Source organism: Rhipicephalus sanguineus, chromosome 2 (genome assembly GCF_013339695.2).
Source record: "Rhipicephalus sanguineus isolate Rsan-2018 chromosome 2, BIME_Rsan_1.4, whole genome shotgun sequence".
In the NCBI taxonomy this organism is placed as follows: domain Eukaryota; kingdom Metazoa; phylum Arthropoda; class Arachnida; order Ixodida; family Ixodidae; genus Rhipicephalus; species Rhipicephalus sanguineus.
In genome coordinates, this window is record NC_051177.1 from 188,394,738 (window position 1) to 188,422,235 (window position 27,498).

Genomic DNA, 27,498 nt, shown 5'->3' on the forward strand with positions numbered 1-27,498 from the left:
AATCATGCTCACTGGTCATTCATCTCACATTCATACATCACATTACGTCTGACTGCCATCATTTTATACTCTAGAGTACATGTCTTTTACACTTCTATATAGTGTGTGATTTTGGGCCTAGCCATAATACATCCTGCCATCATATTCATTGGTCATCACTAACACTTCTTAAAAAGACATGGCGCTCTTGGCCACACCTGGCCCTTGTGCCACAAAAATCCACTAATCAATCAGATTGGTTTATAACCTTGTAGTATTTTCATTTTTTTTTTTCAAAATATAAATTTCTGACTGATCTATTTTGAGGCCCATATATCTTGGCATCTAGAGCAGGTACAACAATAATTCCTTTTGCAATGGAAACACAATTATGTTGAGAATCCAAGTAAGAGACAGAGTTTTGAGCACAGTCTTTTTAATTAATTGTCAAAATTGTAACTTGAATACATACTGATTGAAACAAAGTTAAATTGCCATGTCTTGCAAAGTGAAATTGCTATGCCATGTCTGCAGCATGTCTTGCTGCAGTAGGACGCTGCAGCGTTTCACGGCACGTAACTGTACTTGGTGGGATCCTCGAAAGCTTTCTCAATGAACTGTCTCTGGACTAGAGAATCCAATCTCTTTTGAAAGGCTGCAGGACTAATGGTATATTTACCTCCAAGTTCTTTGTTTACTTCGCACAGTAGTTCATTCTGTGCCATTTTCCTTTGTGCTTTCATGATTCTAACAATAGTGGCTTCTACTTGAAACATCCGCTGCTTATCAATGTAGTAATGCGGTTCGGTGCTCTTCATTAAAAATTTGGTCTCTGCAGGTACTTTTGTAAAGTCTGCTAATCCATTCGACATGAACTCCTCATTTACAATAAAAAAATCATCAAAATTCACAGACTCTGATGAGGGGCTTTTGAAGAGCAAAGATGTGGAGCTGCTCCTTTCTTCAATGAGTGACTTCAGGGCGCAAATGAGTGCTGCATTAGGTATGTTTGTCCTGTCCGCTATGTCACGAAAGGACATTTTGTTGCAGTCATTGAACAGCAGCAAGATGCACATTTGGTGTGTTGTAACACATAAAGCATATTTTCGCGGTGACTGAGGCCCTTGAAAAAGAGCACTCATGCTCGCCGATCCCAGGTTAGGCTGAAGGATCAATTGCCTTTTAACGTGCCTTTCAAAATAGAAGTTCTTAAATACCCTGAACTCTTTCCATGGATCTTGGGCGATTATTGTTTTTTGAGTCTCGTAAGGTACGGGCAATAACCCCGCCTGAAGAGTGGACACATTTATCGTCGCAGAGGGATGCAACTTTTTGAATTCCAGCGCAATGCCTTGTGACGTTTGCAACTCTTTGTCGAAAGCTTGCATCCAGGACACGAACTCTTGAGTGAAATATCTTTGTAGCTCTACAGCTGATGGTTTTTCCGTTTCTTCGGAGCTTTTATCATTGTGCATCAGTAGCTTCTTGGCCCAGAAGAACTGACAGTACATCTCAAAAATTTCCTTATCCAATTTTAAGATTCTGCAGCACTCTTCGACATCGGTCAACAGCTGCCTTTCAAAATTTGTTATACTCTTCTCAATAGTATCAACAACAAACGCAGCTAGATGACTTGGCATTTCACTGTTCATGAGAATGATGCGTGCGAAATCCTCTGAGAACACCTCTTTCACCCTTTCATCACTGTCAAAACATTGTTCTGCAATGTGATCAAGGTATTTTTTCATGCCAATGAGAGCAGCTACATTCGGTGTATTGCTGTGACCACTAACAAAAGCCTCGCCCATCTCAAGTGTGTGCTTGCTGACAGCACTAACCACCATGGCAATGCCATTGTTTATGGGCCTGCACATAGTAACAATACGTGCCAGCTCTGCGGTGTTTTGGTCAGACAAAATACAACGCATGAGGGAGTCCTTTTTTAGCACCAGTTCTTCGATAAGAACACTGATTAATTCATCAACCGTTGAACCTCTGAAACAGGACTTCGACAACTCTGATTCTTTTTCAAGAAGCCCCTCCACTTGCGAGATGTAGTTTGAGTTCTCCTTCAAGTCAAGGTCAAGTGTAGTGTAGAACTCAGCTGACTCCTTCAGAAACTCTCTCTCAAACACTTGCTCATACAGTGCGTTTGAGTCTGTGTCAACAGCGGCTAACATGTCACACGCTTCTTTCAGAATTGCCCTGTTCACAGGTCTGCCGCCTTTCCGGTCCTCCTTCACCAGGCGGAGCATAGTATTGCAGAGCTTTGCTTGCACATCTCTGCAGCGCAACACTTCATCACGGAAAAGCTTAACGCTCTTCCTTCTTAAGCAATCTAGGTGGCTCTGTGGGACAACTACTTTCTCGAGGTACTCCACAACATCACAAACCATTCTTGCTCTTTCAATATACTCTCTCCAGGCCTGGGTCACTGTCTCGACAAACCTCTCGTCCACTTTATCCAAAACGGTGGCCCGCACTTTCCTTAACCGTGTGATTAATGCGTGGCAAACTGAGTCGTAAATCTGATCCTCCTGCTTTCTCGCAACTAAATTATAAACGGAGCGTTGCATCTCTTCCAACGCGCTGGTTCTTGTTCCTTTTTGTAAAATGTCGTCAAATTCCAACTGCAGCTCTAAAATGTAGCTTTCAGAGCTTCTCGCTGTTGCTTCAGCGCTACAAACTTTGACGTCACAGGGCTCCATAGCAGTCGTCACCTGCAGAGTCAAGTGAAGTAAATCCATGAGCTTTTGGCCCACACTCACATTGAGGGAATGGCAAAAAACTGGGTAGTTTCAAAGGATATCATTATTTTAGATTGTTTTCTTGATTACAAAGAAAAACATAAAAATTAAACAAAATTTTAAAATATTTTAGATAAACAGAAAAATATAGATTTATTTATGAAATGAAATTTGAAACCAAGAATAAAGAATTTTGGAACACAGGAAAATAAGGAGTAAATAGTGATTCTATAGCCTAAATTTCTTAACCTGAAAGGCGCTCCTGCAAGGCATCAGCAACCTTACCGTCGCCATGTACAAGGGATGAGCCCCCCCCCCCCCCAAAAATGTAAGCTTGGTATGTCTAAATCCAATCTAAACAGGCAGAAGACTGCATCTAAAGTAAATTTGTGCAAAGAAGAATATCTTTTACAATAAATAAGAAATGTTCTTTTGTTTCCTGGATTCGACAGAAAGAACAATTGAAAGAAGATGCCAGGGCAGCTCTATAAATAAAAATTTAGATGCGCAATTTTATAACGTAATCTAGTGACTGCAACTTCAATTGCTCGTGTGACATAATTCACTATTCTAATAGTGAAATTCGCGTACTGAAATTCTAAAATGTTCATTAGTGACAGCGCACAAAGAGAATGTCAAATCAACCTGACAATGCAAGTCTAAGAGGGTTTCATAGAGGACCAGGGGACTATCTTGATTAAGCAAATCGTCTGGAGATGATAAGGTGATTTCATATCTCTTGCAAGCACTGATGTATGCAGGGCAATGCCATAGCACATATAAATAAGAACAGGAGTTGCCCCTTCCTTGCATACATTCAGAGATATGTACTGTGGGAGAGCACGCGCGCCTATTGCCTTTCCTTAAGCTGGTGCGATCGCGGACTTGTGGCGGGAGCCAATAGGTCACTTAGAGAGCGAGCACCATCGCCCCTTTCCAGGCAACCGCTTCTTTCCCGCCGCACCGCAAGCTAATCCTCGCTTCCCGGCTCGCAGGAAAGGGTACTCATCCCCAGGGAGGGAAACAATCCTCGCGGGGGAGGGAGACGGGAGGTGAATAAAACAGCCGCCCGGGCAGGGAGACGAGCGCTCTTGCTCTGCTGACTTGTGGGAACGACCTACACATCCAGATCACCCCAGGACCCGCGAGCTGACCATTGACCGAAAGAGTAAGCGTTACCCTTTGTTTTCTACTAGAATGGACTATCCCTCTACGCGATATTTACGCGTTATTGCTTGTATAACAATAAAGTGTTGCTTGTTGATCTAGCATGTTTCCTTATTTGCCCGAACCCATCGTAGCTACGATGACTCGCGCTACGGGAAGGGGACACTGACACATGCACGGTATGACTGTGTGCGGCTGGAACCGGAACTAGGCTTCTGCACCAGCCGTGCATAGAGCGGACCCCTTCAGTACCACCTTTAAAAAAAGAAGGAATGAACAAAACTTCCTTCGTCCAAAAGCGCAGGTGGTGAGAGGGGTAGTGTAGAGTAATATCTTGCGAAACAATAAATTGGATATGCAAAAATCTGACCTTCCATTTCGACTTTAATAGGCATTTAAGACCTCATATTTCACTTTTCTAACTTCTGCTGCGTAATATACTCCATTTTGTTAACCTTTCTCTAGGTTCCTATACAAACTCTGGGATCAAGACCCCACCACTGAGTCTACGTCTACGTAAAGCATACAGAGAAAATTTCTTCAACACAGAACAGGAAATTGTTATGACATAAGAGCTTGCAGGAAATCACGAAATTATTAGATAAATATGTGGCATATTCTCTACCACCTTGTCAATCATATGTCCGGTGTGTGTTCTTTTCATGCGTCTTTTGTGCTTGAATGGCACACTGCAAGCATTGAGTTGCTTCCTGTTCATCGTGTGACATTCTAATTTGTTGCTATCGCATTCCTTGCTTCGCCCTTGCTGCAAAACTGTGACCTTTTGATGATGTTGTGGCATCAACTACTTCAGAAAGCATATTTCAGCTTTCTTTATTATTCTTTGTACTCTTGGTCGCAAAACTGTTGCAGACAAATTAAAGAAACATGACGTTGGGCTGAGTTGCGTGCGCTGGATTTGCTCGATTTTTGCAGTGCACATGTATTTTTTTCATATAGACATGCGGCTAAAATAACACTTCACCCACTTGAAACGTGGCTATAGGTGTTCATCATCAATGGGTGCTGTCAGCTGGAGCAGTATCGCGACAATTGATGCTTCAATGTTTGCAAAAGGTGAGTAAATGATTACACTGCAAGTGACAACATTTTGCACTTTGTAGTCTCAGTTTCTGCAGAAAACATGTCAGGCATTTGCATGTTATTTCTTATTATTGATTTCAAACCACATTCTGGATTCTTTAAACTTTGCAAAAGGACATGGCGTCTATGAATTGTCTTTCAAATCGAATTCGCACAGCTTTCCATGCGTAAAAGAACGATCGCACCATGAGTTGTGCTACAACACCGATGCTGCAGTGCATTCCGGTATTTGTACTGAGTACGTTCAGCTGCGTATAGCTGGAGCATTGGAGCTGTGTTAACAAGCTTTATTAGCCTTATTCGGATGAATTGCAATGGTTTGGTTCACGTGCTGCATGCTGGGATGCTACAACAGCAGCCTGAAACAAAACAACGTTTGCACAGGTTTCAAAGGAGAAAATTCAGGGGTATTAAGGAAATTTAGAGGGCCTATCGCATATTTTTCAAGGACTAAAAAACGCCATCCAAATTAGGTTTTCTTTTACTATACCAATGTTTCAAATTCAGACTAAATTTATCGCACTTATACAGTTGAAACTCAATTTAACGAAGTCGATACCATGCTCAAATTACTTTGTTAAAGGGGCCCTGTAACACTTGTTAACATGGTCGGAAAACGCTGCTGATCAATGGTCGAGGCTCCTGAGAACATGCGAGACAAGCATTATAGCAAGGGCTCCATGTTTTTGGAGTTTATTTTGGTGGCGGAATTCAGTGTTTACCAGAGTTTATTTTTTGTAAATCTAATTTTCCGAAATCCAAAGTTTAATTTTGCATCATTCTCAAACTTCGGTATCTTAGATGAAATGATATCTGAACATGAAAACATAAGGACACCCCAAGCGTATTTTAGTTGTCTGGAAAGTTTGAACGCACAAACACATATACACACACAAGCACAAATACTTGAAGAAAAAAAACCCTACGTTTGTGCGTATTACAACCTGTAAGCTTGTTGCAATAGATGGAAGCATACTTTGCGAGGTCCATATATTCGATGCCGTCTGGAGTGGCCACGGTGGTCCAGTGCTTACAGTGCTCGACTACTGGCCCGAAAGCCGCGGGGTCGAATCCTGGCTGCGGCTGCCGCCTTTTCGATAGAGGCGAAAATGCTTGAGGCCCGTGTACTTAGATTTAGGTGCAGATTAAAGAACCCCAGGTGGTTGAAATTTCCGGAGTCCTCCACTATGTCCTCCCTCATAATCATATCGTGGTTTTGGGAGGTTAAACCCCAACAAATATTATCGATGTTCTGGCACGCCCCAGTCTAGCCTGGGCTCTCGCGCTCCCAAGGGCCCTACATGTGTCTCCTGCTCCGCGCATGACAAGCCGTTTTTTAAATGTGCGATAGGTGCAGCCTATGAGATCTTGTTGACGTGAGGCAAACGTCATATTGGCCAAAGTGGCCGATGTATCAATGACCGCTTAGAACATGCCCTTTCAAAAATAATGGAAGAGGTTCATGTTGGCCGTTAAAATCAGAGTTAATCGGATAAATCCGAATTGTCAGAAATTTTACCAGCGAGCGTTTAGTGCATTTTTTCACATTTATCCGAAAACACAGAGCCCTAATTATAGCGCAGCACGTGGCCTGGAATTTACAATTAATTCACAAAGTCAGCTAGAAATCATTCCCTCTTCTCTCGGCAAATGATGCCATATGCCCAAATGACCGTGCCACGTACTCAATTTCACAGCTACTGGCCGATTTGAGCGTCGTCGGCTGCATAGTTACTGCAACTGCTGCGGGAGGCCGCCATGTAGCTGCTCGTGCGCTCGCGATCACACTGAAAGTAAGCCGTTCGTTTGAAGAAAAAAAAAAATGAAAAAGTGCTCAAGGTCATGATGCGCACGTGGCGTAACTTCTTCCCCCCGTGCCATTCCTCTCTGCTTAGCTTCCAGTGCGCTCGTCGGGGTGAGAGAAGAGAGAAAGCAATTACAGCGTGCAACAAATCTTTGTAACTCCACTCGTACTTGATTGATTCTAAAGATTTTTGGGGCGGTTGACTCTTGAGACAGTAAACTCCTTTAAGCCATTCGATGGTTACTTGGGAGAGTGTTGCAGGGCCCCTTTAAATCGAGAAGATGGTAAAATCGAGAAAGGGATTTTTCAGTCCTTCGAAACCTGAAATTGTAACATAGACACCCAAAATCTACCACGGCATTGTTTTTGTTGCTAATCCACGCGTGCTCGTGTGAAAAGTCTGTTCAGGTGTACCGAATATTGAGCATCACATATGTGGTCCAGGCGATGCAGGCCAGGTAGAAAGTCACGTGAAATATGACATGCAGCCGAAATGCAAAGATTGGGAGAACAAATGCAGTGATCATGCGAGCAGGGTGAGCAAAAAAGTTGGGATGAGACGATCATTGTCATCTGTCGCATAAATCATAAAATAACGAAAGTAAAATGGAAAGGCGAGCTAGTTAGTACTGGTTCATACTTGTATATTAAAAGTGCTAAGACGACAAGGACAAGAAAGGGCACAACACGAGTGCTTACTCACAAATGGAGGCTTTATTGCTTCAAAAGAAAATATATTAGAGGTGTGCGAATATTTTGCTAATAGTGTTTGCTATTCGATTCGATTTGCACTGAAATTTTACTATTCGAACTATTTGAACTTCCCAAAGACAAATGCAGTCAACGTACGGTTGAAAGTGACCCCTTCAGATTTTTAATATGCTTCACCTCATTACACTCTCGTGTTGCGGCAAAGCTGCCTTTCAAGCTCTGTTACGGTCGAACTTGGGCAAGAGAGAGTCAACGTCAGTTTGAAAGTGGTCCCTAGATTTTCAATATGCTTCACCTCATTACACCCCCGTATTGCGGCAAAGCTGCCTTTCAAGCTCCGCTACGGTCGCAAATGTATTAACTCAAGAAAACGCTGGTTTCAATATGGAGATGAAAGATGCGACACAGTTGGGGGCTAAATTAATGCTGTTTTGGACCTGAAATTTGGGCAGGAAGTCCGTAAAATCGGACGCCGAAGCTTTTTAGCATCCAAAATATCAGATGTTCTTATATATGGACGTCTACGAGGCAGATTTGGAACTCCGGACTTGAAGGGAGCACACCTTTGTCTGCCACATCAGTTGGGCTTCCACAGAAGTTGAAAGAGGAGGAGAGGCTGAGGAAATGGTATCTCGGCCTATCACGTGTAAAGTGTTGTCGGCAACACTTTGGCTGCACCAAATCATGTACATAAATACAATTCAGCCTCTACATTGCCTCATTCTTGATATTTGCATTAGAGCTGTGCGAATAGCAAAATTTCGGGTGCGAAGCGAACTCGAATATTGAAGTGTTAGTGCGAATCGAATCGAATATTTTTCGAATATTTCTAGAACATTTTTCGAATACTTCGAAGCGAAATTGCAGAGAAAAAAAGTTAGAGAGGATTCCTAAGCATATTCTTATGAGATAGCAACATGAAAGTGTTTCTTTTCGCTAGGTTGATGAAGCACTGGTGGGGTGGTGTTTCATAGTTGTCTTATCAAGAATGAGGCAATGCAGAGGCCGAATTCTATTTATGTACATGATTTGGTGCAACCAAAGTGTTGCCGACAGCACTTTACATGTGATAGGCAAAGGTGAAATTTCCTCAGCCTCCCCTCCTCATTCAACTTCTGTGGAAGCCCAACTGATGTGGCGGACAAGGGTGTGCTGCCTTCAAGTCCGGAGTTTCAAATCTGCCCCGTAGACGTCGATATATAAGAACATCTGCAATTTTCGATGCTAAAAAGCTTTGGCTTCCAATTTTTCGGACTTCCTGCCTAAATTTCAGGCTCAAAACAGCATTGAGCCCCCAACTCTGCCACATCTTTCATCTCCATGTCGGAACCAGCGTTTTCTTGAGTTAATACATTTGCGACCGTAGCGGAGCTTGAAAGGCAGCTTTGCCGCAGTACGGGGGTGTGATGAGGTGAAGCATATTGAAAATCTAGGGACCACTTTCAATCGACGTGACTGTCTTGGCAAAATTCGACCGTAACGGAGCTTGAAAGGCAGCTTTGCCGCAATACCGAAGTGTAATGAGGTGAAGCATATTGAAAATCTGGGGACCACTTCCAATCGGACGTTGTGTCTTGGCAAAGTTCGACCGTAACGGAGCTTGAAGGGCAGCTTTGCCGCAACGTCGGGGTGTAATGAGGTGGAGAATATTAAAAATCTGAAGGGGTCACCTTCAATCGGATGTTGACTGTATTTGTTTTTGGGAAATTCGAATACAGTTGAACCCCTTTATAAGAGACACGTACCGGGGAGCAGTTTGTGTCTCTTATATGAGAGGTCTCTTATAAGCAGGGTACCACTTTTTCATATCATATTCAGTCCATATTTCATTGTGGGCACACTACTGCTAAAATAAGCACAAAAGAAGGCTATATACGGTTACAAAATATTTATTTTGCAGAATTTGCTTTCAAACCAATTCCCTTGTAAAGTAGTTCTCCATGGTTGTTTGTTTTAGGGCTGTGTCGATCCCATTTTTCAACACAGCTCCTTCTAGCCTGCTCACAAGGTCAAGGGCTTCATGGCCGCTAGGCCAAAGCTGAATGTGTTTCCGAACTTTGCCCAGCACTGTCATTACTTCCCCAGATGTCATTGGCGGGGTACTGTCCTCGCTGTCCGATACATCCGTATCGGTATCTTCTTCCTGTTCCCCTTCCTGCACCATTCTTATGATGCTTTCATCAGACAGGTCTTCAGCTACCGCAAGGTTGTTGTCTGCCTCAACAAAGTTCAAGAATGTGCCAGACTCACCAAATCTTCTTTGAATAAGTGGCCATGATTCTGGCTCAACTGCACATTGCAGGTCTTCGTCTGCAACATCCTCCTCTTCATCTTCCTCCTGCAGATCAAAACCGGCTTTGCGAAAGCTCCCTGTGACGGTGCTCCTCTGAATATCGTTCCATGAGCCTGTTAACATCTCAATCGCTGTTCTCACATTGATTGTTGTCTCACGCTTTTGCAACATGTCGAACAGCAGGCGTTGAACAAGTCTGACTCTGTATTTGATTTTGACTGCATTAATAACCCCTTGATCAAGGGGCTGTAGCACAGATGTGCAGCCTGGTGGGAAGTACCTAAGCTCAACAGCTTTCAATGGTGGTGGCTTCATGTGAGCTGAACAGCTGTCTAGGAACAGTAGTACTCTTCTCTTTTTCATAGCCATCTTGCGATCGAAACTTGCTAGCCCATTTGTTGAATATTTCTGATGTCATCCAAGCAGCCTTGTTTGCCGTGTACTCAACATTGACTGGATAGTTCTTTAGGCAGCGTGGGTTTTTTGATTTGCCTATAACTAGGATTTTTTCTTTCTCTGTTCCTTCCATATTTGTGCAGAACATAGCAGTAATTCTTTCTTTCGACTTTTTGCCTCCACTGCAATCTTCCTTGGATAAGGCAAATGTTCTTCCAGGAAGCATTTTGAAAAATATTCCAGACTCATCCAGATTGAAGATATCGCTAGCCTTCCACCCCCTCAGCAAAGTTGGCAACGTCTCCTCTTTCCATTGCTTGACGGAGTTTTCATCGGCAGCTCTGCTTTCGCCACAAACACTTTTGTAGCTGATGCCATGTCGGCGCTTGAACCTGTCAAACCATCCCTGACTGGCCTCAAACTGAATGTCAAGACCGAATGCAAGTTGCTTGGCTCTTTCTTGAATTAATGGTCCGTTGAGCGGGATGTTCTTACTCCGTGTATCCTGTATCCACAGAAGAAGCGCCTCTTCTACGGCAGGATGGGATGACTTACGCAGTTTGGACCGGCTGGCTCCTGTTGGCGCTTCTTTCAAAAGCTTCTCTCGCTGAGCCCAAATCCCGCTAACAGTCTTTCTTGACAAGCCGAATTTTCTGGCGGCGTCTGCCTGCGTCATGCCACATTTTATGTCTGCTACAATGTCGAGCTTTTTTGACACCGTGAGGCAAGTACGGCGTTTGACGGAGCATTCCGCCATGCTGAGGCAGCGAAATCCAGATAAAGGCAGCGATAAGCCTAGTTCACAGCGACCACGGCGTAGCTTTGGCGGTGAGCGGAGATAATGGCGCGATAAGCGCTGTGGTCACGGCCTGGCGGCGAACCAAGTCTAGGCCAGTAGCAGCATCTGTTGCGCACTGATACTGGCGGCCAGCAGCGAACGTTGATAGCGATCACACCATCACACAATCACAAAGCGGCCACGAAGCGTAGTGATCACGGCGCGACATCCGGTTGTGAACGGCAGCGATACGTCTACTGCAGGCGCTGCGGCGAAGCACGTCTAGCGTCTCTTGTGAATCGTTGCTGGCGGCCGGTGGTGGACTGACAGCGACGACGGCGATCACAAAATGCACTGTACCAGCAACTGCGCGGCTCCGACGCTCCGATGCGTGGCAGACGAATGGTGGACTGGATTGATGCTACGAGCATTCGTTTAATAACGTGGGCCATTCGGGCCGCTGACCTGAGCGCCACCAAGCATGGGAGAGAAAAAAAGCTTTTTTTTTTTGCACTCGCAGTGAAGCTTGGCCTCCGAGACCCGAAACTCACTTTTTTTTTTGCGCTGTTTGTGTGGGAGCTTCAATTATAGCCTCTGAGACTTGCAACTCCATTTTTTTTTTCTCTCATTTCTGGCTTCCGTTTGGCTTGGCTCTTGACGTGCTTTGTAGCCTTTGATATTTTTTTTAGGAAAGCGAGACTACGGTGATCGAGCGGCCGTAGCTTGTCAAGCGGCGCAGGGCTGATCGCGGCGTTCACGTAACACTAAAGAAAGCATTTGCGGTGCATTGGTGCTATTTTCGGACTTGCGGAGAACACGCATGTGAGGCGTTTTAATTGGAAGACTTCTGCAATGTGTTCACACCGCGTGCTCGCGGTATTGGCTCCTTCAGGTGCCTGTGAAGTGCACGCGTGGAAGTGCTCGTCCCTTGGCGGTAAGCCTGAAGTGCATATCAGCGATGCATACCAGTTTCGAAGACCTTTTATCATTGTTTTATAACTGACTGATCCATTAAACATTTACTGAGGCTATAATAAACAAGGTTTGCATACGTCTATTGTTTTTTTTTTCTATTTCCAAAGATGGACGCAAGTCAAGTTAGCGGTTGATGGCGCTTCATTCAAGTCAGAATGTCTGTTACAAGCGATGTTGTTGACCAGAATTCACTGATAACTTGTCCTTTACAACCGATTGTCTTCTATATCCGGTGTCTCTTACAAAAGAAGTCAAATTAATGAGAGGGATAGGCTGGCCAACCAAAAGTGTAGATGTTGTCTGTTATACCCGTTTGTCCGTTACATCCGTGCCTCTTATAACGGGGTTCAACTGTAGTTCGAATAGTAAAATTCCAGTGCGAATCGAATCGAATAGCAAACACTATTCGAAAAATATTCGAAATTTCGAATATTCGCCCACCCCTAATTTGCATATTTGTCATGATCCAACTAACCTGCACAATATATTTTAAAGTTGAAACAAGGGATGAGCACATGTCATCCTTTTTGGTTCAAAGGGAAGTGGAAGCAACTTTGAATAGTAGCAGCATTTGACTGTCGGTAGAATGCAAGCGATAACCAGTAAAATATGTTACGTTTTAAAATTTACTATACTTAGAGCATATAAGCCGGTATAACAAGCTTTTAAACTTAAAAAATGATGAATCAATGTCAGGGCAATATGTTCAAGAGAATCAACAACTGGGCTAGTTGGTTCAAATGCATGGTTTAACTGATCTAAGCGTACACGGACAAAGACTAAAAAGGGGGAGACAACATCACAAGCGCTTACTCGCAATTAATTGATTCATTGAACAAGGAAGCATATAAATACACGTCATTAGGTCAGGGTACAACATTGTTAAGACTCTAAAAACCGAAGGGGATCATTTGGGCAGTCGTGGTGACTGTCGTAAGGGCAGGAGGCTAGCAGTCATTCCTTATCTACATAGGACATCGCACGAACTTAAGCAAATAGGTAATAGGTTTAATGTAGATGTTCTTTTCTCGCCAAAAAATAAACTGTGATCAATCTGTTCACGCATCCGCAAGGAACTTCCTCAATGTCGTGTTAAACATGACAAAACATTTGCAGACTGCACGTTGGGAGTTGTGTATGTGATCTTGTTTAGCTGTGGTAAAGTATACAGTAATACCTTGTTAACTCGAACTCGCATATCTCGAAAAATCGGCTAAGTTGAAGTTTTCCGCGGTACCGAACAATTTCCCATAGGTGCAATGTATTTATTGCCCTTTATCTCGAAGTACTTCCGTGCCCACTTTCGGTTATCTCGAAATCTCAACCGAGAATGGAACCAAAACTTCGCCGCCGAACCGTTTCACAAAATACTAGCGGCAAAATGTCATACGTTTCACAAGGTTTGTGGGAGGCTGCCGCGTTTACGACGAAGTGGACACTGTTCCCGAAAGTAAAGTCGAAACCTAGCGGCATACCAACTTTGTCGAGCAACCCTGTGTCACGTCATGTGACGCTATAGACGTGCACATAAGCAGGCCCTGCAAAATAGCTCGGGTCGTACACGTTTTGTTTACCGTCAGAGATGCGATTTCAGCATTTTATTTACGCAAGGCACGTCGCGCGGATTTTTTCGTCGGCCGTGCGATGTGGTGAGGATAATGCCACCAAAGCAAAGCAAGTCACTGATGCTGCAAAGGAAGGCAGCCCTAATCAATGAAACGGATTCGAGGCTCGAAGTTTCCGGACGTCAAAACGGCGCTGAATGTGTGGCATCGTGCGAGAGGAGCCCCTTCCAGTCACATCACAGATAAGGCCGATTCTCTGGACTTAGCGGTGGGCTAAACTGACCTAGCCTGCAACATCGGCTGGTTTGACCATTTTCTAAAGCCAAACAACGTGGCGTCACGCACAGTGATCGCGGCAGCGTTGACGCAGCTACTCGAGGGGTGACGACATCCGCCGAAACAAGAAACATGCTTCGCTTGATGCGAAATAAATTTGAGTGCAGCGGCGCGGACGATCGGCACATGCGATGTGTTAAGCAACTCGAGAAAGCTTTGCTAGGCCCAAGTGTTACTGAGAGGCAGACCAGCCTTAGTCGGTCTCTCTGCACTAAATAAAAAGGCAGTGCCGAAAAACACAGCTGTTTAATAGCGCTGGTATGTCATTATTTTTCTTCAAAACCTTTACAAAGAGCCAGTTTGGCGCTCCTGTTAAGAAACTGGTCCGTAGGGATAACGTTTCTAGATAGAACTGAACTTCTCAATGGAATTTGCCCAACTTTGCTTATCTCGAAAATCTGCTTATCTCGAAATTTTTTCTGGTTTTTACTACTTCGAGTTAACGAGGTATTACTGTACATTGGCCAGTTGGGACACTGCATCAATGTGCGTCTAGGAGAGCACCAATCAGTGGTTGTCTTCAGGAGCTTCACGTCTTGCAGCACATGGCAGGGAGTGTGGCTGCTATCCTGTTTTACATGACACAGAAATAATTTTTTGAAGCAGCATCAGCTAACCTAAGAAATGACTGAAGCATTTCATATAAGAAAAAGAGATCAGTGTGCCAGCCAACCTTCAGTTTTGTTGCATGAGAAGGAGTTCATTTTCCTTAATATCATTTCGTGATAGTTTATCGCCATAGTTAACCATAATTGTCTTGTCACCAGTGTTGTGGAGTTGCCACTCTGGAATTGGAATGACTTCGGAATAATTCCACATTTTCACGACCACGGAATGGAATGGGGACAAGGCTTGGAGGAATGGAATTAAGCGCCTTTTGCACGGAATGTAATGGGAATGGAATTATGTCTTTTTCCAAAAATAGAGTACGTTTTCGTCTACGCACTGTTTTTCAAGTTTCAAACATTAGTAAGTCAGAGCCTCAAATTTGACAATAAAACAGTATTTTTAAAATAGCTTGGCTGATTACAAGCACGCTACATTTATAAGCAACGTGCCTACTACAATTATGTCCATTAACCAAAAGTTAGTTTTCTCCATATTCACGACCGCTCCAGGCGCGTGGCAAAATTGCTTAGTCTGCTTGAACACTACTTCTGTCAGCATAAAAATACGTTATGTAGTCATTTTAGCATTAACACATTTAAGCTTAAACAATATTAAAACATCACAATTCGTTCAAACATGCTGACCATGCAAATACTATAGGTAGTGGGAGAACTTCCCCTATGAGAATTAGTAGGGTGGTTGTACTGCCCGAGATATGTCACCAAGCTACTACCCTCGACCTTTGTAACGTGTTTTGCATACTTTTGCAATTCTTAAAGGGGCCATGACACCCAATTTTCTATCATAATCTGTGTTATGTGGATTAATCCTTGTGCATTCACAAATAAGCTGGCGAAATTTTAGCGCATTTGGTCGAGCACTTAATTATAATCGAATATCTTTATAAACACGCGCGTAGTCCGAGAGTCCGGCAACACTGGTGCACTCGCGAGCCGTGACGTAACAAGCAGCTAGCTGTGCAAGCGTCTGCATTGCGGCGAACGTTATTGTTCCGTGGTCAGCTGCTTGTGATATCAAGATATTTTAGCTTTATTCAGCTTGGCACTGAAATTGAACGATTTGGAGCGGCTGAAACTTTGGTAGAAGATGACGGTTCCGTTCTGTGCTGCACATGACGTCACACGCGCCACTGCAAAATGGCGGTCGCCGGTGGTGGGCGGGGTTTACAGCCGGAGACTTTTAGGGCTTGTTTTGCACTGAAATATTCGTTTACGGCCCACTTTTAAAATCTGCATAGGCATAATAGACCCTCTACTTCTAGTTTTCGCTGAAAACTGCAAATATTTGGGCGACCGTGGTCATGGCCCCTTTAATGCATCTGATGACATCAGTTTTATGGGGCGTTCGATAAAACTATCAAGACGCCTTTCCTACGTTGAGGAATTACAGGAATGGAATTGAACTGCCCGGCCATTCCTGGAGTGGGAATGGGCTAAGTATTTTCATTCCGAGGAATTGAAAGGAATGGAATTGTGGCAAGTTTTAATTCCCCGGCATGGAATTGAAATGAAATGGAGACACCCATTCCGCAACACTGTTTGTCACGCATGCGTCGATCAGTTGTTTGTTGTACTTACCGTATTTATTCGAATCTAGGCCGATAGTTTTTTCAGAATTTCTTTGTACCAAACTCCAGGGTCAGCTTAGATTCGAGGATTTTGAAAAACGCGCCATTTTTCATAGAGAAAAGTGTTGCAAAACTAGCGCCACCTAGACAGTATTGTAGCCGTTAGTAGCCGAGCCAACACCTGGCTTAAGTACGCACGCGAGGCTAAAGTGAGCTTGAAGAGGGTAGTGGGCTTGCTGGGGTCCTCTGCTTGACGCCGGGTATGTCACATTTGTGGTGGCGCCACCAGCGACTTAAATGTAGGGCACTGCCTGACGGAGGCATTTGTGCGCAACTGATGCCATGCTTTTTTGTGCGTTGTTATCATATGCACTGGACGGAAATGTACGCGAATTTCGGCAGTGTAAACAGTGATGCTGATGTCGCTGAGACAATAAAAAATAAAGAAAAAAACTAGCGCGAGCTAGGTGCGTTGGCCTACATGCGTGCGTAAGGCATGGTAACCATCTAGAACACTGTAGCATGGTGTATGCAGCTCTGCTGTTAGCTAGTTATCTGATGTTAAATGAAACACACGGAAGATCGTTAGTACTCGTGCGAGTAAAGCTGCAGAAAACATTCTTTTCTGAAACTCTGTCGCCGTAACTCGCGCGAACGCGCGATTAAACTGCATGAAAGGGATGCTGCGCAAATTTGAGATGCAATAAATTGCTCTTACGAGTGAAAGCAGCGATGGCGAACTTTTCAAAGCTTACGCATTTTGCGGCTATCAATTGTAAACTGGATTCTTTGCATTTCTTGGGCACTACTTTCGTCACGCACGCCTTTTACGAGCGTGTGAAATTACTGCCGATGCTGACCTTGACACACACTCGGGAGTTTACCACGAGCTCTTAATGTTAACATTTCACAGCATTTAAAAACTTGGAGCTGCTCATTCTTTCTGCAGATCTCCAGTACCTTGGCTTTGTAATTTGGCCATTTCTGCACTGAATATTCCTATGCAAACACTGTAAAAATCCACAGATAAGAAAAACAGGAAGCCACTCTCCTCAGGTACTGGGTACAAGTACATGAACATTTATTCATTATATATTGGGCACAGTTGCTTGCTTGAACAGTATCGCCAATGGCACGAGAACGTACTTTCTTCTCGCCTTGAACGCTTCCCAATTGCTTTCTCTTTCGGGTCGGTCTTTCTCGTGGTGTCTTCTTTGTCAAATGCGACGCCAAGTTAGGCAGGATTGTAGGCACAGTGTCCTCTCGTAAGCAAGGTTTTCCACGCGGTGTGCGTACTTCGTTCCCTTCAATTATATATGCACGTAGTACCGTAGCACATACTTCGGCTCAAAATGAAGTTGACACACGGCAGATGTGTCGTCCATGGTGCTTTGTCCGCTCGATGCAAATTCCTTTCCCAGGGCTTCCTCATTGCTTCCTCAGGGCTGCATTTTTCGGAACGCCTAACAAAGACGGCTTCGTGCTGCCCTTAACGTGGACGTAACCTGTCCGACAGCCTGGCGCAAAACAGTGGTTTTGCCGCCGCGGAAGCATTTTAACCTCGTGAGACGGTCACTGCTTGTCAGGCCACATAGCTGTTCGCAGAAGGACCTAGCAGATTGAGGATGCAAAGCGCGAAGAGTTATCAAAAAAAAAACAACAAAACTCGCACACACCGACCGCCACTCCAAACAGCCAGCAACTGCCCCAGCGCCAACGCTCTCTACATTTGGTGCGACGGTGGCGCCGCGCCGCGGAGGCGCGCCGAAGCACGTTTTTGTGACATTGGCGGCGTCACCGCAATGCATAGCGCCGGTCGGCGAGTGAGCCTACTACCCTATTCTAGCTCACTTTAGCGAGGCCGCCATTTTTATCTTTGTGGCGAGTGTTGAGGCGAGCCGTTCGTCAGTTCTAGTCTCGCTTCGAGTGGGCTGTGTGTGGCGTAGCTCAATGGCGCCAAACGAGTGTAGTCATTATAGTGCGGCATATAAAAGGAAAGTTGTGCTAGCCGCAGAGTCGTCTTCCAACGTTCAAGCCAGGCGGGACTTTGGAGTGGACGAAAAGAATGTTCGTCGCTGGAGGGGCCAACGGGAGAAGCTCTTCACGTGCGCCGCAACGAGGATGGCTTTTACCGGTCCACGGAAAGGCCGTCACCCTGAAATGGAGACGGCATTGGCCGACTTCGTTCGGCCGGAGCGAGCAGCTGCCCTTCCAGTGACAACGGAAGTGCTCCAGGCGACGGCGGGCCGCATCAAGCGGGCATCACTGTCTCAGTTGGCAGGCTGGGTGGCTGCAGCGTGGGACGACATCCCAGGAACTTTGATCGTGCACTCTTTCAAGAAGTGCAGCATATCAAATGCGCTTGATGGCACCGAGGATTGCGCATTGTTTGAGGACAGCGACAAAGAGATCAGCGACGACGACTTGGAATGAGCGCGGCATCTTGATGATGAACCAACTGCTGCATTTCATCTTCATATTTTCAATAAATGTTTTCTCTTTGTGAATGCTGTCTTTGCTTTTTACCCAGCCTACATTCGAGGTAAGTTTCTTTTGTTTTTTTTTCGGGCTTCGGACTTTAGGGGATCGGCTTAGAGTCGTGGTCGGCCTAGATTCGAGTAATTACGGTATATGCTTCCTTGTTCAATAAATGTTATAGTTGCGAGTAAGCTCTTACGCTGTTGTCTCCCCTTTTTTCGTCTTCGTGTGTGTGTGCTTAGATCAGGTAAACCAGGCAATATGTTCATTTAACCTTAAAGTGGGGCTTCGCAGCAGTGCGGATTTCCCCTGGATAGGTGTATTCACAGTACAGCACCCCACCACTGCAGTGAAACCACATGTACAGGGGGTTTCATGCGGTTTATATATGTCTATTCGTTCATTTCAAATACTTCGAAATTTCGGATAATTTAAATTCGTGTCGAAGCGAATTTGAATACTGTAATATTCGTTCGAACATTCGAAGTACTCGAATATTCGCACAAGCCTAGTTTTAACGCAATAACGTTAGTGCCCGTGCTTGAAAAAAGCCATCTGTGTAAAAAATAGAAAGAAATTAGCACTTCTGTTTGCTAATTTATTTCAGAAAGAGCTTTGTTAAAGTGGTTTTTGTGCCAAGTTAGTTTCGTTAGTTCGGGTTAACAACAACTTTGAACCTGCCAGAGAATGCAAATTTCTTCCTTAGATTCGGAACTACATAAAATCTGGCTTTGTTAAATCGAGTTTTGACGGTATTAGTATACTGTAGAAAAGTCGAGCCATGATGCCATCTAAAGTAGTTCCCAACAGACAACAAATGTTCAGGACAGGTGCTGAAGCTTCTCTAGTATTGTCAGGGTTTGACATCGTTACAGTGTACTAACCACATGCACCGCTCGCTTGACACGGAAAAAAGCAGTATAAGTGCAGGAGACAAGAGTGAAGTCGTAAGGAGATAAGTAGAGAGAGAGAGAAAGCGAGCTAAGATGAACTGATGGGTGAGGAGTGAAATGGACGATAGGGCAAGGCATGAATAAACAGAATAAATGCAAACTCGCACGGTGTATTGTTTCTCAAATGGAAAGTTTGCCACATCGACGATAATGTGCAAACTCGCACAGTGGATTGTTTCTGAAATGGAGTTTGCCACATCGACGATAATCTACGACAGGCAGCAGGTCAGACAGTGGACTACAGACTACACTGGTCCCAAAATTCAAGAGTTTTCAAGGAGTGAATAAAATTTAAGGACCTTCAAGGGCCTTGAAAATGTACTTTTCAAACCAAGGTCTTTCAAGGTTTTTAAGAACTTGTGTGAACCCTGCAAAGGGACTCGAATTGTGCATGCTCTCAAAACATGTCGCACTCACAGAGGAATATGAGTAACAAATCAACGAAATCAGATGGAGCGGCAACTACAGCACACTTTCTTGTTTGTGTCTGTAAATTCCGTGTGCATAATGCATGATTTTTTAGCAGTGCGCTGCTGTGCCATAAGCTTACCAGACGATCAATGGGTCGATCAGTGACAGAGAGACTACATGCAGTGTGTGCTTGATCCCCTTCCCAGGGAAATAACTGCTAGCAGCGACAGATTGTGTAACTTGTTTTCCAGGCAAAACAGTGATCGCTTAAATGTAGTTAGTTATACCTTAACTGACCTCTCACCAAAAGCGATGGCGACTGTCAAGTGTCTAACATGAAAAAGACCTCTGATACAAGCCAAGTTGATAACTGCATGCCGTGTACAGTTTGCACCATTAGACGGTGAAAACTCAGCTGTGCCGGCATCGCAGCCAATGTTGCCGCTGTTATTTTCCTGTTCCTTTCAGTCTGTAACATCATCACGAATGCAAGAACAAAGGTAACAAAGCTTAGTTTCCTCACATGAGTGTAGGCGGCTCTTATTAATGTACCGTACACTGCAGCTTCTAAGCGATAAAAGCCTTGCAACGATATTGGTGCCAAGCTATCGGCTGTGAAGCCACTGCCAGTGACCAGAGCAACCTGCTGCTTATCCACCACACAGTATGTGTTGCCAAAATAGCTGTCTCAGCCGTCCCTTGTGCAGCAGGTTGCCCATCATAAGATTTCCGTGACGTTAAAGTTTTGCAAACGGCATGCGGTGAGTCGCCGTTCCAAGGACGCTTCTCTAACCTTCTTCATGGCAATTGTTTAATCTCCACGTTTAACACATCACTAGGATCGAAGTCCTCTGCTGACAGCACAGTTTGACATGTACATGGGACGTGTTGCTTTGACAAAAAAGAAGAGCAAACAGCTTTTCTTTTTCATTCTTTTGGCTTGTTGTTTCCTGTATTCGTAGTCATGAAGAGCTCCGCTCAGTTTGGTCAAGTTAGTTTCCACATACTGTAGCTTGTATTGCTTGCATGCCGACGTTCAATGAAGCACATTTTTAGTCTCATGACGACGGGAACATGCTTTCTCGTTTTTTCATGATTAGTTGATTACTTATTCAGCTAATATAACAGTAATGTGACAAGATGACCTGTTTACGTGTAAACATTACCGACTGTTCTTTTTTTTTTAGCACTGTGATACAATAAATACATTTGGAAGTCCAGGCACCATATTTCAATGCTTTCAATCGTCTTAAGTGCCGAGGATTCGTGCTAACTGTCAGTGTACATGAAGCACACAGCAAGCAGCTGCACCAGCAGTGCTCAGAGTACTACAATTGAGATGGCCGCACTGCCACCATCTTAACCGTAGTACTGTGAGCAGTGCCACCATCTTAAACAATAACTCACCGTTTTCTCTGCTGGAGGAATCGGCTCAGAAAAGCTGAAGAAAGGCAATGCCAGGTTGACGAAGCTGTTCCTGAAGAGCTCCAGCTTTTCGTGATTTTGAGCCAACTGTTCAAAAGACGAAATTTAAAAATCTTTTAGACTATTTAGTGCTTTAACAGTGTCATTAGAAGCATCTCAACATCAGGAGCAAGTAATGTAGTACATACACCAGTGCTAGTACGAGCATATCGCATACCTGCCAACCTAGGGACCTGGAATATTGGAAGATGCGCAAAACAAGGGGGAATGAGATAAAAAAAGAAAAAAAGGAAAGCGAAAACGCACATGTTTTTATTTGTTGCTTCTCAGGCCCGTGGTACAACACAGCTCCGAGTAGTTACAGCAAAGCTTTTACACACCATCAATTATACCGGTGCTTGTAACTATAGCGTGCATTCGTAATTACACATGCGCGCAGGACAAAATCTGGTACGAACCAGAAATATAGTAGCCTTTTCTCACACTTAGCATGCTCGAGTGCATGACAGTGTATGACAGCGAGGCTACCTTTGCATGTGCTGCAGTGTGTTGCTATCATGAGTTCCTCGTCGAGAGAACGATAAGATGCCAAGCCGTAAATAACAAAGGCCACACACAAATGCAGCGGCCTTTCCTCTCCTTACATCAGTGGGTAGGGTCTGTCTGGTTCCTTAAAGGGAAGCTGAAGTGGTTTTAGAATTCGGTAAATTTTTGTAGTTGACAAGGACGAACATTATTATCGACGATGGCATAATTTTTTTCACTGTTGTGGCGGCAGGAACTTTAAAATACGCGAAAGGAAAGTTCGTTTTGCTCCGCCCACGCGAACGCGCCGAAAGTGTGGGCGTGGAAACGAACTAACAGGAACTACGTCATGGTAGTTTTGGCAGAGCCGCGCAGCACTGTCGTATCTCTAACCGTGGCCTCCGTGACTAGTTCCAGCTGCGTGCGTAGGTGGAACTGATCGCGAAGGCCATGCTTTCACAGAGCCTGATGGTGCCGATGACGCGGCACATTGCAGATGACGTCATCGCCTTTGCTCAGCAGCTCAAGAATTGCTGGAGCTGCAGCCGCTGTTTTTTTGCCAAGAAATGCTATTTGCGTTCACTTCTGTGAACTCTTACATTGGTTTTCGAATTCAGCAGGAATCAAACTATGATTACACATTCCAGTCATTTTTTGTTAAAGTGCTTCAGCTTCCCTTTAAAGGGGGGGAGGTACACCATAGTGAAATATTATAACAAAATAAGCAAAAAGTTGAGAAAAAGGCATTTTACAAGTGTGCTGTCATTAAAAACTGAGAAAAATTGACCTTCAGAAAACACAAATCTTGCAGCTACTCTTGGCACAGTGCCGCCATCTTGGCATCATTGTAGAGAGAAAAGATCGGAATTCTAGATAGCCACAAGCCTGCATTTCACCAATGAAAAATAAAAATGAGCTCCATTTGGAGTTCCGTTTTTTCTCTGGTTTGAGCTCCATTTTCATTAAAATTGTTTTCTCAGTATTCATTTTTTGTGCAGTTGCTGTCAGTCATCTCTGCTGCCCTTCCACAACAAGTAAAGATAAAACCATTCCATTTTTTTACTGCTTAATCCACAAACATTGGTGAGCGTCATAAAGCTGTCCATATCTGTCTGCACACCGTACAGATTTTTATATTTGGCTTTTTGTAAACACTAGGTAGAAAGACAATATGTACAGGACATTCTAAAATTTTTGATGTGCAACATATAAAAAAAAGCTATACAACACTGAATGGGTCCTTCTGAATATTCTTACACAAAAATCTTCACAAACTTATGTCTAATTATTTTAGAATAACAGTGAGTGTTCATCAAGTGTTGTAACTCAAGAACTACAACAGATATCAAAATTAATTTCAGCATTTTATATCAGCACATCAAATCACATCTGCATGCCGAATTTCATCACTTTTTCCCCATAAATAACAAAAATAGTTTTCATTTCCACGTCCGCCCTTGCATGAAAAATTTTAGAACCACTGTCATTTCCTATTTTAATTTCAGGTGGCTGTTTATCGGGAGATATATGGCTACGCCCATACAATCGAGAGGACTGGTCAGAAATCAGGACATTTAGCAGGTGTGATACCATGCAACACATAACCAGGATGTCTACCAAGTCGGCATTTATAAATTCCCTGAGCCGAGTTTCAATATGCAGTGCAATAAAAACAGAAGACAGAAGAGAACAGAGCACTGGAGATGCAGCAATTAGTTTTCAGAAAGCCTCGCTTTACTCTGCCGCCCTTTATTTTATTACTAAGAGTGTGCGAGTATTCAGACTTTCGAATATTTTTTTAATAGTGTTTGCTATTCGATTCGACTTACACCAGAATTTTACTATTCGAAGTATTCGAACTTCTGGGAAAAAAATGTAACGGTTCATAATAACAGAAAATAAATATAACAACAATAAATCGGTGTGCAACATGCTTTGTCTTGCGTTTTGGGGTGTTTACGTGCAAAACTGCTAGCCGTTTCCACCAGTGCTCCTAGCAGTCGCTGCGCAACGAGCTTGGCCGGAGGGTCCGCTACCGATGCGTAAAATGCCCATTCACGGTCCTGAGGAGCCAACGGGCGATACGATTCATTGCTTGCAACGAAGCACATTGCGGCTTCTTCATAATAATATCTGGGGTTTAACGTCCCAAAACGGCTTCTTCATTTTCGCGTGTCCGCTAGCGCGACGTCCTTGCCAGCAAAGTTTGGATTCGTCTCGTACATCGGCGCCGTGAGCGGAGTTCCTAGCCATGACTCCGAGAAGTACATAAGCTCGGTAGCGATGTGCGTGGCCGCGGTGCCCGATGTTTCAAAGTACGTCACGCTTGATCGCGAGTACATGCAAAGAGTCCCGCGATAGTCTTCGTCACGAGGCCCAAAGTGCTGATAAGCAGAACAGTTGGTCTGAGATGCACGCCTGCGATGTTCGCGACAAGCGCGGCGCACAATCATAATCTGATGATTGAGCTTCCACTTGCAGCTGCTAAACTAAAGCGTAATTATACTCTAAATGATCGTCGACCCATGAACACAGAAGGAATGCGAACGCACCACTGAGTAGCGCGATTTTGGACAGCCGTGACCTCGTGACGTGAAAGCAGCAGACGAGGTTCTGCCGGAGCGAGGATCGGACCAATGGCGAGGCATGCTGGAGCAATGTGGCGGACGCAGCCAATCGGAGGCCTCGAAACGAATTTCAAACATTTGCTTTTTGTATGCTTCCTTCTGAATGGAGGACCTAGCTGAAGCGGGAAACTTGAAGACAGCGAAATGCTCTTTCCGATGAGCCCAAAATAGCGGCCTCTGGTTGCACCATTGCGGAGGTAAAATGTTTTTAAAAACACGGTTTTTAGGGGCGAAGCTCCTCTTACTCTAACCTTGTCACGTCTCCGTTGTCCGGCGTAACCACCTTTGCAAACTGCCCACTACTTCGTCTTTGCAAACTGCCCCCTACTTCGTCTTTGCAAACATCCCACAACGACCCATCACCGATCCATCACTTCACCGACCATAAAGCCGTTATAATGAAGGGGGAACGGAAGCCACGTCTAGCTACCACTTACGATTAATAAAATTTCTTGTATAAATATATACAGTGTTTGTCACGTCTTTGATGATGTACTGGGCTATCGCTTTGATTACTGCTCAGCGAAACCACTGAAGATTTCACGGTGTAACCATGATTGCTTCAGGAGCTTCGCCCAAGCTCTTCATCATTTACCCGTGGATATGCTGCGAATTTTTTTTGTTTGCAATTTCGGCAATAATTTTCGCCACCTCAGCAAAGGGAATAAATATTTTACCGCATTTCTATGCAGTTGTCAGTGAAGATATTTTGGAATCAGAAAAAGGACTACAGAAACTGAAAATGTAATTTTCAAAATATCAATTTTTTTGTTATTTCTCGCTATACGAAAGCCGCATCACCCCTTAAAGGAGCACTGACACAAAATTTCGAAGACGAGATAATGAGTTAAATAGATGTATGCGGAGCCGTACACAACGTCTACGAAATATCAAGGGCCAATATAGCCTAGAACATATTTAAAATCAATTTTAAAGTGCATGCCGCGCGACTGAGCGAGATGCGAGCGCTTCGCGACGCGGACATCAACGCGGGGGGTGTGTAAACAAACCTACGTCACGAGTTTGTGTTGGCTGGTGGCTGGTTGTGCCCTTGCGCTTGTGCCGTGCTACCTGCCATTTCTTCCTCCGTGCCTGCGGCTTGGCGTCTTCTAGTTGTGTTCTCTTCCGCTGTTCGCTCGTCGTGCCCGTTGGCAGATGTTATGGCCCGCTCACGCTAGCGGCAAGCCTGCCGCAACGGCGCGGTGCCGCAGAACGTCGGCCGTCGCCGCACGCGCGAGAGCTGTCCAACTTGCACGGCAAGCTTCGCCGGCGAGGCATTCGCGCCTCCGAAAAACATGGCAGCACTGCCAAAAGCGGTTGTCGTCCACTTCGAATCAATCAAGTGGCCGTTGTGCGCTCTGTAACGTGTAAGTTCCGAACTGATGCTTCCATTTGCTTTAGATTCATGTCCTTAAGCTTCGACAGCAATGTATTCGTCCCGATTCGGCGCCGTTTTTGAGAGCCATAGTCAAATAATCGATGCTGTAAGCTTAGCGAGTCGAGATGGGCGCTTCCGAATGCTCGGAGGATATAGATTACGCGTTTGTTAGTTGTTTCTAATCCTCCATAGCTGGCGCCACTTCACCTGGTTCGGCGCCCACCGCACTCACGCTCGCGCGTTGCCTACGTCACAATTTTGCGTGTTCACGTGGCCAGCTGTGGCTACCCGTCCTCCGGAAGTAGTGCTGCCCAGCTCGGTGCTTTGAAACCGAAACTGCGACTGGGCGCTCTAAAAACGTCTCTAAATAAATAACCGTCGCGCACTCGCGCAAACGAGGTTTGCAGCCGTGATAAGTGGATCATAAGCTATCTATTGCAACAAAAAAAATAAGGTGCAAAATTTTTGTGTCAGTGCTCCTTTAAGAATAAATCCATTCTTTGACCGTTTTTGTGACTTGCAATTGTTCATGTCTCGTAAGAATATGCTTAGGGATTCTCTGCAACGTTTTTTTCTGTAATTTCACTCCGAAGCATTAGACAAATATTCGAGAAATATTCTATAATAATTCGATTCGATTCGCACTCAAGCTTCATTATTCAAATTCGCTTCACACCCAAAATTTTGCTATTTGCACAGCTCTATTACTTGATGTAGCAAAAACATATGCCTATTAATGAAGACAATTTGGGGTAATAAAATAATTATTTAATTTATTATGTCCCAAAATTTTTTTAGTTTAGACACCACAATATGATCACTAGGCACACCGCAGTGAGAGAGGCATTTTTATCATTTGTGGTTCTCTAAATTGTGCAAAGAAATTTAAGGGCATGATCATTTCTGCATTTACCTTCTACAGCATAAATGCATCCACCGTGGCCGGGAATCGAGTCTGCAACCTCAAGATTAGCAGAACTCCAAAACCAATGACCTTCCTTCGGTTTATGCGTTACATATGTTCGGTGCACTCGGTGACTCGAGTGGCAATAAGTCAGTTATAGCGTTGACATGCTTAAGTGTAAAGGGGCATTGAAATAAGGCTGGTGAGGTCACCTTGAGCAGTTCAAGGCAGGCAAGACCCGCGACGAGTGACGTAGTGGTGGAACTGGCCGGTATGATCTCGTCCACAATGAGCTTGCTTCTGCCTTTGTCTGATGGCACTATGTTGTAGTTGGTGGCGCGCAGGTTGGACGCCGCAACAATGAAGTCGACATGCAGGTCGTTGTCCTTGTTGAACTCTATCGCCGTCAGGTGCATGTCTTTGAGCTTGTCCCAATCTGCAAGGGCTTGAATCACCTGATCTAAGCGTGCTGAGTCTGCACGTGAGAGGGAAAAAATTCAAGACAAATCGAACTCAATGCATTACTGTGTCGAGAGTGAATGAACACAATTATATAACAGCGGATAGCTTATATTAGCCAACAATAGTCAGCATAAAGTGACAATAGCCAGCATTTGCCATTTGCAAGTGACCACCAGCCAATTCGCAATGCCCATAGACTGTCACGCCACCAAGCGGATGTCAGGAGGAGGGTTAGCAGACGATAAACCGGCAGCCGCCCCGGAGTTCGGCTGCACTAGCCTGG

General features: G+C 44.5%; 1 protein-coding gene across 1 annotated transcript in view; it reads right to left on the reverse strand.

Annotated features, from left to right (window-relative positions):
- Nucleotides 1-409: 409 nt before the first annotated feature.
- The window catches only part of LOC119383932 (ubiquitin-like modifier-activating enzyme 1), a 233,146-nt gene continuing 206,057 nt past the window's right edge, over nt 410-27,498 (reverse strand). The window contains exons 21-23 of the mRNA XM_049413008.1: nt 26,966-27,228; nt 21,302-21,406; nt 410-2,699 (exon numbers count right to left, since the gene is read on the reverse strand). Coding sequence (XP_049268965.1) covers nt 546-2,699; nt 21,302-21,406; nt 26,966-27,228 — 2,522 coding nt within the window. The 3' untranslated portion in view covers nt 410-545. The remainder of the gene's footprint in view (nt 2,700-21,301; nt 21,407-26,965; nt 27,229-27,498) is intronic.